At 52.8% G+C, this 9,091-nt stretch overlaps 1 protein-coding gene across 1 annotated transcript; it reads left to right on the top strand.

Annotated features, from left to right (window-relative positions):
• The first annotated feature begins 819 nt into the window (after positions 1–819).
• On the top strand, positions 820–3,431 carry POU4F3 (POU class 4 homeobox 3). The gene is made up of 2 exons (XM_001100319.3): positions 820–939; positions 1,255–3,431. Exons 1-2 carry the CDS (start codon positions 820–822, stop codon positions 2,149–2,151), a joined length of 1,017 nt encoding a protein of 338 aa, XP_001100319.1. The 3' UTR covers positions 2,152–3,431.
• The last annotated feature ends 5,660 nt before the right edge of the window (positions 3,432–9,091 follow it).

The following is a 9,091-nucleotide window of genomic DNA, read 5'->3' on the forward strand; positions in this document are numbered from 1 at the left end:
GGGGAGGAAGCCACTCCTGGACAGAGAAGGCCCCTACCTTACTGCCCCTACCTCTACCTCAGAGCGCGGTTGGGGGAGTGGGGGCAGGGGTCACCTGGGGCTCGTTCTGGCAGCCTCTCACCCTCCCCCGGGCCCGTCTGGGCGCTTGGAGGCGCCTCCTCGCTGCGCCACGGGACCGGACTCTGGTGGACCGCTTGGGCGTGAGGCCAGGAGCGCCCTGGAAATGGGCAGTTTGGCGGCAGCCGGGCCGACGGAGTGTGTGTGTGTGTGTGTGTGTGTGTGTGTGTGTGTGTGGTGGGGAGGGGAAGTTGGAGTAGGGTCAACTTCCTGCCCCAGCTCAGCCTAGGGCTGTCCTTTTATCCTGGCAGTTCGAGCTGGGACAGGACCGAGAGGATTGGGACTTTTGGGGTGGCATGGGGGGAGGGAAGTCCACGAAGAAGAAAGAATCCGAAAGGTCGGGCGGGTTGGAGCCACGCGGGGCGGGGCGGACTGGGAGAGGCCAGGCCTGGCCCGGGTATAAAGGCTGTGGAGGGGGTGGCCGCCGCGGGCGTAGAAAGGCGCGCCGCTGGCTGCTGTCTCGCCTCACCTCCCGGGCCGCCCCTGCGAGTCCCGGGCGCGTGAGCACGCCTGCGCGCGCCCGGGCCCTTCCTGGCAGGCTGCTTGTAAGATGAGTGAAGAAGCAGGTGGGGGAGAGGGGAGGCAGCGAGCGAGAGGGCGAGGGGAGCGCGGGCGCTGAGCAGCGCTCACTTGGAGCGCGGCGAGCGAGCTAGACAAGCCTGATTCCATGTCCCCCGCTGCCACCCTGCCAGGAGCGCGAAGATGATGGCCATGAACTCCAAGCAGCCTTTCGGCATGCACCCGGTGCTGCAAGAACCCAAATTCTCCAGCCTGCACTCCGGCTCCGAGGCCATGCGCCGAGTCTGTCTCCCAGCCCCGCAGGTACGTAGTGGAGCATAATTACCGCTCTAAGGCACATTTTTTGACAGGCACTAGCTTCATGTTTTTTTCATGTCGCCCAGAACAATCGCCGCTGTCTGAACCCCTCTCCTTGTCTCCCCCGCTTTCTCTCCCGGCGCTCTCTCTCTCTCATTCATGTCTCTGATCCACACGTCTGTTCCAGCAGAGCTGCTGCCTCCGTATTAATTTTTATGACCTGGGCTTTGAGGAGAGGCATCTCGGTTGCTTGAAAATGTGTTTTAATCCTGTGTTGACAGTATTCCCTACTGACCGTGCTGTGCGCCTTCTCGCTTGCAGCTGCAGGGTAATATATTTGGAAGCTTTGATGAGAGCCTGCTGGCACGCGCCGAAGCTCTGGCGGCAGTGGATATCGTCTCCCACGGCAAGAACCATCCGTTCAAGCCCGACGCCACCTACCATACCATGAGCAGCGTGCCCTGCACGTCCACTTCGTCCACCGTGCCCATCTCCCACCCAGCCGCGCTCACCTCTCACCCGCACCACGCCGTGCACCAGGGCCTCGAAGGCGACCTGCTGGAGCACATCTCGCCCACGCTGAGTGTGAGCGGCCTGGGCGCTCCGGAACACTCGGTGATGCCCGCACAGATCCATCCACACCACCTGGGCGCCATGGGCCACCTGCACCAGGCCATGGGCATGAGTCACCCGCACACCGTGGCGCCTCACAGCGCCATGCCCGCATGCCTCAGTGACGTGGAGTCAGACCCGCGCGAGCTGGAAGCCTTCGCCGAGCGCTTCAAGCAGCGTCGCATCAAGCTGGGGGTGACCCAGGCGGACGTGGGCGCGGCTCTGGCTAATCTCAAGATCCCCGGCGTGGGCTCGCTGAGCCAAAGCACCATCTGCAGGTTCGAGTCTCTCACTCTCTCGCACAACAACATGATCGCGCTCAAGCCGGTGCTCCAGGCCTGGCTGGAGGAGGCTGAGGCCGCCTACCGAGAGAAGAACAGCAAGCCAGAGCTCTTCAACGGCAGCGAACGGAAGCGCAAACGCACGTCCATCGCGGCGCCGGAGAAGCGTTCACTCGAGGCCTATTTCGCTATCCAGCCACGTCCTTCATCTGAGAAGATTGCGGCCATCGCTGAGAAACTGGACCTTAAAAAGAACGTGGTGAGAGTCTGGTTCTGCAACCAGAGACAGAAACAGAAACGAATGAAGTATTCGGCTGTCCACTGACTGCGGCAGGGCGCAGCGTCGGGAGCTGGGAGAGCCTAGTGCTCATCCCTCCGGGGTTAGGGGGATGGTTATTGGGAACTCCAAGGCGTTTCCTAGGCAGGTTAGGTTCTCTCCTCCGAAGCCACAGACTTTCTCCCTTTGTCCCGCTTGGTTGCCTCCGGCCTTCTCTTTCTCTTTCCTTTCTATTCCCACCAAAAAAAGTTTTGGCGCTGGGAAAATATTCCAGAAGGGCGGGCCTGAGGGTACTTGTGCTGTCCGTGGTGCTGAAATTTGCCCTCGCGCACGGGGCCGCACGACCTCGGAGCAGGAGCACCAAAACAGAGGACAGTGAATTGGCCCAACCGCCCGAAGCTAGGGTGAAAACGCCACTTTGTTAAGCGCGATCAGGCAAGGGGTGAAGGGATAAAAAGGAAGTGATCCATAATAACACAAAGTCTAGGATATCTAAGGGGGGCACAAACGTGCACTGGAGATTTATTAGAGTATATAAAGTACATGTATGTTTCCAAAGGATAGCCTTATACTCCCGTCCTTGCCTAAATTCTATTCATCTTATCCTTTGTTTTGCCGTAAATTCTCATAAGGTAGCATGAAGATTAGGTTCAGGGAAAGTATGCAGGGAGTTGCGGGCTCCAAGTTGCTATTTTTCGTGGTGAGTACGACTCCAAAAGAGGTGGGTCCAGTCTGGCGACTGAAAATTCTGGGATCGCTTGGCTGTTTGTAAGCAGCTGCCAGCTCCAGCTCCGACCATCTTTCACTACCTACTGGTGTTGAGGGGTAATTACTGCTTACTGGATAGCGGGAGTTGGTAGTGTTCATGCCGGCTGAGGACTCTCTGACCCCAGCTAGCTGTTCTTGCCAGATTGCCAGCTCAGCGTGGAGTCAGCTGCTGGAAAGTGACTGTAACTTCTCTGCATTATATGCAAGTCCTTTCAACACGTCTAACCTCGTTGCGCTTTTTTATGACTGTTGTTGTTAACATCGTTAATTCCTATTATTTATTTAACTATGCTTCTTTCCATTCCCTTTATGTGGGTATCTTTCGGTGGAAGTTCACTTATAGTTTTGTAAGGGAAGAGAAGTGGGACCAGCGGCCTGAACCCTTCTCACCCTAGCCCCTCTAGCCCAAATTTTATTTTTTTTCGTTGCTTCATGTAGTTTGCGTGTTGCTGTGTGACCTTTGGTTTCTTTCTCTGAACAGATGCAAATAAAATATTAAGTTTTCTTCTCTCTTTACCCCTTGAATTAACTTCTAAAATAAATGCTTTATTTTTCAACCCGAATCAAAGTGGTTTTATTTTTTCTCAGAGGCTAAGGGGTACTAGCTTTGGAAAGGATGTAAAAGGGAGAACCCCAAAGGACCGGACTGTCAGTTTCTGCTGACCAGCCCCCAGCCATCCCCTCTCCCCACTCCTCTTCCATGGCAGACTCACTTGGATCTCCTCGTGGGAGACCCTGAGGCTTGTGTCTGAACTTGAGGTTTCAAGGTACTTCCTTCCATGCTTCCCTGCCTGCAAATCTATGAGACTCTGCTCAATTTGACTTAGCTAGTAAACTTTGAAGCCAGACTAATGGGGATTCGAGTTTCCAATGCCTCCACTCACTGGCAGAATCATCCTGAGGCTAATTTCTTAATTTCTCTAAACCTTCTACAACAAGATTGCTTGTCTGCAGAATGAAGAGACCAATGCTTATTTCACAAGGTTATTGTCAGAACTAGGTAAGATTGTTCATTTAAGACTTCTACTAGTGCTTGGGCTTAGTAGGCAACAAATTATTTTAAAAGATTCAAAGGGCTTGAGAGGAGATGAGATAATAGAGGCAAAGAGGGAGAAAAGTATTCGCTGTGACATTCTAGTGGGGTCCCCTCGGAATTTCAAATTCATCTGAAATTTTCATCCAGGTTGTTACTCACTCTGTGGTCCACCTCGGCTTCTTTGTGGGGATACTGCTATATCTGCTGCAAAGCGCCTAGCATAGTGCCCTGTACATAATAGGTGCTCCATAGATGCCAGCTCCCTGTTCTCTTTCCGCTCCCTCTTTTTATTTGCGAGTCGTAGAAACGCCTTCCTGATTTAAAATTTAAAGCTCCAAGTCCAGGAGTCATCTGCACATTTCCCTGCTTCGTCCTCAAAGAGTTCCGGGGCATCAAACCAAGGCCCGAAATTCGGAGCAGAGTGGGTTTGCCCTCCGCGCAGTGTGACACCCCCTACCACATAAGCAAACTTGCGGATCTCCCCCAGCTCCCTGGGCCTCAGCCCCTCACCCCCGCCTTGCACAACAGCCCCAGCGATTCCTCCACCTCCCTCTCCATCGGGTGTCCTTTAATAATAAATGCCCTTATGCCATTACATTATATTGTGGGTTTTGAAAATTTAAAATACGGCTGATGCAATATTAATTGCCTATAGTGGTATAAAACACAGGGCCGGAGCCCAGCCAGGCTGCAGAAGAGACGACCGTGAGCGTCCCGCACCGAAGCGAAGCGCTCCAGAAGGACGCGCTTTTGCGGGCTGCAAGGTTTCCTGCAGGTAAGAAGAGCCTTCGCATTTTCGGGCTCGGGAGAGAAACGGAAATCTGCCTCCATACTCTTTTCGAAAAGTTCTCTGCCGTTATTTGTTTTTTTTTTTTTTTTTAATTGACAACAGCAAAAGTTTGGGAGACTTTTATGGCGGGGATAAGAGGAGCTGTTTCCTGAGCGCAAGGTCTGCTCCAAGACCGTCCAGTCGCACTAGGTCCTGTCTCCGAGCAGTGCCTCTGCGCCTAGTCTTCTGCAGGCGCCGGAGACCCTGGCGCCCAGGAGAATTTTGACCAGCTCTTACCTGCAGGCCGGAGCTGCAGCCAGGTCAGCGAAGCGCTACACCCTTTCCCTCCTCCTAAGTGCGCCGGGCCGGCGCCGTCGCCTCGCTCTTCGGCTTGCTCAGGAAGCAACCGGAGATGTGGTTTCCCCAGGATTGTGCAGTCGCCTCTGCCACTCGTCCTGCGGAGGCACAGACCTCTGGGGGTAGGGGAGGTGGTACTAGCAGGTTTGGGGTTTACACAAGCCTAGTATGCGTCCGAATCGTGTGACCTTGGGCAAGTCATATCGCCTTCTCTAAGCCTCTGCTGCCAGCTGTAAAACTTCCCCAAATTTATTTTGAAGAGTAATTGAGGGTGTCTCCTAAGATCACCTGGAGCAGGTTTTCACTTTCCTAATTCTGTCATCTTGCAACACGCACGGTCCAAGACTCAGCTGAGTCTTTAACTTGTACCAAAAGAAAATGAAGTCAGTATTTGGGGGTGTTTGCATAGAAACCTTCATCAGGCCTCGGAGGGTGGGACTTTGGGAACTGCCTGGCTGGAACAGGGGCTTCATCTAGAATGAGCTAGGTATACACATTCCAGCGTGGCTAAAGCCCTGGCAGGCAGAACTTGGTGGCAGGAGTCCTGGGTTCCTGAACTGTGTTATCTCTGGCCAGCGACTTCCTCTCTATGTGCCTAAGTCATCTCAGTTTTTTTCACTACTTCATGTCTAGCACTCTGCTGAAGGTCTGGCCTAGAGTGGCAGACACCAGATGTCTGTTGAATGAATGAATTAGGCTTTTGTTTTGTAAAATGAAAGCACCCCTTCCAGCCGAATCCTCTCTGGATTCAAGGGTTTGTAGGGAGGAACAGAGCCATCAGGGATAGGCAAGTCTTCCTGGGAATGGGGATCAGGAGCAAGGTCTGCATCACAGGCTTTTATTTAAAGGTAGCCAGTGTCCTTCTTGTTTAAATAGAAGACACTGTGCTTCACCCTTTGGTGATTATGGGTACACAGAGGTTGCTCTGTGACATGGCCCTTGGAACCTAGGGAAAGAGTCAGGGAGGGGGGACCAGGGAGTGACCTCTGCCTGGCCCAGTGTGCCTGACGTTTGAGTTCCAGTTCTTTTACTTTCTTCCTGAGATGGAAACAGCTCCGGCTCTGGAGTGGACAGACCTGGGGCGGAATAACTGCTCCATCTCTTACTTGAGTAAGTGACCTTACTGCTCTGACCCTCGGTGTCCTCATCTGTAAAACTGGAAAAACTGGAAAAAAGACTCAGGATTGCTCTGATGATTAAATGAGGTCACGTAAGGCCAGGTCTGACACGTATTTCGTCGCTTTAAAACATTTTTCACACTCAGAAAAGTGAAGGCAGCGTTGTGGGGCAAGTTCAGGGCTTGGAGTCAAGTGGAATCAACATTTTCTCTCTGTGAGCCACAGTCTGGTCAGGGTAGCAGTGCCTGTCAGCTCTCGGCATGGTTGTCAGGGGCAAGACAGAAGCTTAAAAGAAACCGCTTTGCACACTTTGCGTCCCAGCTACGCAAGGGACGAAGTATTCGCTCCCGGGGAGTGCCTGGTGCAAATACATAGCTCCCTGAGAAGCTTGGCCCCGGTCAGCGGCTCCTGGAGCCCGGAACCTCCTCCCTGGCGGAATCCCAGGCACCATCCAGCCTCACCAGACTTCGCGCGGCGCTTCCTCGCGAGGAGGGGCGGGGCGCCAGAGGGCGAAGGAGAAGCAGGGCTCTTGGACTCCTCCTCTTTCCCAGCGAACATCCCTTCCCCGCCCTGTTCCCACTTTTTGGCTCCGGCGCCAGAATGTTTGAGCCGGAGGGCAGAACGCCTAAGAGCCGTCTTTTTTTTTTTTTAATCGAAGAAGGCAGTGAGGCCTAGAGAGCGGGATGGACTTAGCTGGCTCCTTTTACCTAAAACAGCTCTTCTCCAATCACCCTATCACACCACCCGTTTTATTTCTTTCCTAGACTTTAAGACATCCTGATAGCACCTACCCAGTCCACCCCTGCCTCCCTGAACCCAACGCAGGGCCTCGCACAGAACGAGCGCTCCACAAATTTTTGCTGGATAAATGACTAGTACTGATATCCATAATGTATGGCGGGATTCCCCTATGCGAGGTACTGTTCCAAGCGCTTTAGCGCATTCGTTTGTTAGTTCCTAAACAACACCATATGAGTAGGTACAATTTTTAATCCCATTTTGCAGATGAGAACATAGAGGCACAGAGAGTTTATGTAACTTGGCCAGGACAAGTCGTGAACACAGCCATTTAGTGGAGAGACCTGGCAAAAACCCGGTGTCTTTGCTTCTTCCGTTCTCAAGTGAGATCACCTCCGGCTGGGGTGAGGAAGCGGACCGCCTCGGGGTGAAGGAGGAGCAGGTGAGTCCGATTTGGCACCAGATTAGGCAGCGCGAGCAGAGGAGGTAGTGGGAGCCGAGAACGCCCGCTGTCCTCGCCGGGCTTCGGAGCCTCCACGCCTTTGTGTCCCGCGCGCCTCTCGCGTGTCCCGCCCTGTCCGCGTGCGTCTGTTCGCGTGTCTCTCACTCAGCCCCTCTTAGCTTCCCTCCAGCCTCGCAGGCGCGAAACTCTGACCCCCAGGTGCCGAGGGGGCCCGCGTCCCCGGGCGCGCGCAGAGTCGTCTTCTCCCCTCTCCTCTCTTCCGCTGAGCGTCAGGAGCCGCCGCGGTAACCCCGCCCCGGCGGACAGACGGAGCCAGCGAGGACTCCAGAGGGCAAATTAGTCTCCCCTTCGATCGCTCTTTTCCGATCAAATCAGGTTTCCCTTGGTCCCCGGACGGCGCTTCCGCACCAGCGCAACTCCCAGGGCTCCCCGGGCTCCCCGGGCTGGGTCAGGGTTCTCCGGCTCCTCCCGGCGCCTCCGGATGGGGGCTTCCCCTCGGCGGCGTCCCGGCCTGAGGAGTCCCCTGGACCGCGGGAGGGGCGATTGCTGGGTCCGCGCGGCTCTGGATCCTCCCCACCCGTTGCTTATACTTTTCTCTATAAACCGTCAGATTTCTGCCCCCTCCCTCAGTTCAGCCCTGCGCAGCCTTGCCTGCCACTGGAGGCAAACTGGGACAGAAACTGCGCTCGCTCTCTTTTTATAGACTGTATGTGTAATTTCGTATTTAAAAGACTTTGATTTTTAGGATTACACACACAAATTCAAGTGTTCATCCTGAGAAAAGTCAGACTTTTGTTGGACTTCTTTATAGATATTTAGCATTTAATATTGTTTTTACTTTGAATTACATGGGTGGGAGGCACCACCATAATTTCGTTGAGGTCTCTGGCCGAATCCCATCTCTAATTTCACCATCTTTCTTTTCCCCACTTTCCTTCCCGCTCCCTCCCAAAACAGACATCAGCACCGCTCCAAATCCCAACATCCCTGCCTGTAACAGAGCCCCCCAACGCCTGAGGCTTTGCTGGGCTGCTCACCTCTTGGCAGATATAGTTAATGTCCAGCCCTCGTAAATCAAGACCATAAAAAGCTTACTTTCATATGCACTCAATTTCTACCAAACCTAAACTAATTGCATAAATTCCTTTAGGCCACTCAGGGCTGCTCTCTGGGTTGGGATCTGATCAATTAGTCATTAGGCACTCCATTAGCTGGGGTTTAAGCTGCCTCATATAAATGTCTCCTGTCAATTTGCTTGTAATTGAATAAATAAAAAAAGGGTACAATTATTAGCACGGAGGATCAAAATAAGGAGAGGTCAATTTTATTCAAATATCCTTAAAATGTCTTAATCTAATAGTAATCATCTAATAATAATAATTAGAAGGCATTTACACACCAGCCACTCAAAAAGTCCCTGACCATGTTAAGGAAAGCTCTGGGCTGAGACATAACCAAGTGTGTGCATCTAAACTCTGCCACCTTGATAGTATCTCCCCACCTTGGAGCCTCAGTTTCTTTACCTGTAAAACCAGTTGGTTAGAGGTGATTTTCTTTTCTGTTTTTTATAAATGCATTTTATGTATGGTCAAATTAATTTATGCATGTCATTTAAAAATGGAATAATACAGGAGGGCAATTTGACCAACCCCCACCCTCAACCATTTTTAGTTGCTGCTTCTGGTAGTTAATTGCATGTCTAAATAATATATCTTTGGCACTATTTCTTTTCTCAAAAT

The sequence above is a fragment of the Macaca mulatta genome, chromosome 6 (assembly GCF_049350105.2).
Source record: "Macaca mulatta isolate MMU2019108-1 chromosome 6, T2T-MMU8v2.0, whole genome shotgun sequence".
Lineage (NCBI taxonomy): Eukaryota > Metazoa > Chordata > Mammalia > Primates > Cercopithecidae > Macaca > Macaca mulatta.

Coding starts and splice junctions, on each gene's coding strand:
- POU4F3 (XM_001100319.3), top strand. CDS start 820: ATGATGGCCATGAACTCCAAGCAGCCTTTCGGCATGCACCCGGTGCTG. Junction 940..1,254: donor TCTGTCTCCCAGCCCCGCAG/GTACGTAGTGGA, acceptor TCTCGCTTGCAG/CTGCAGGGTAATATATTTGG.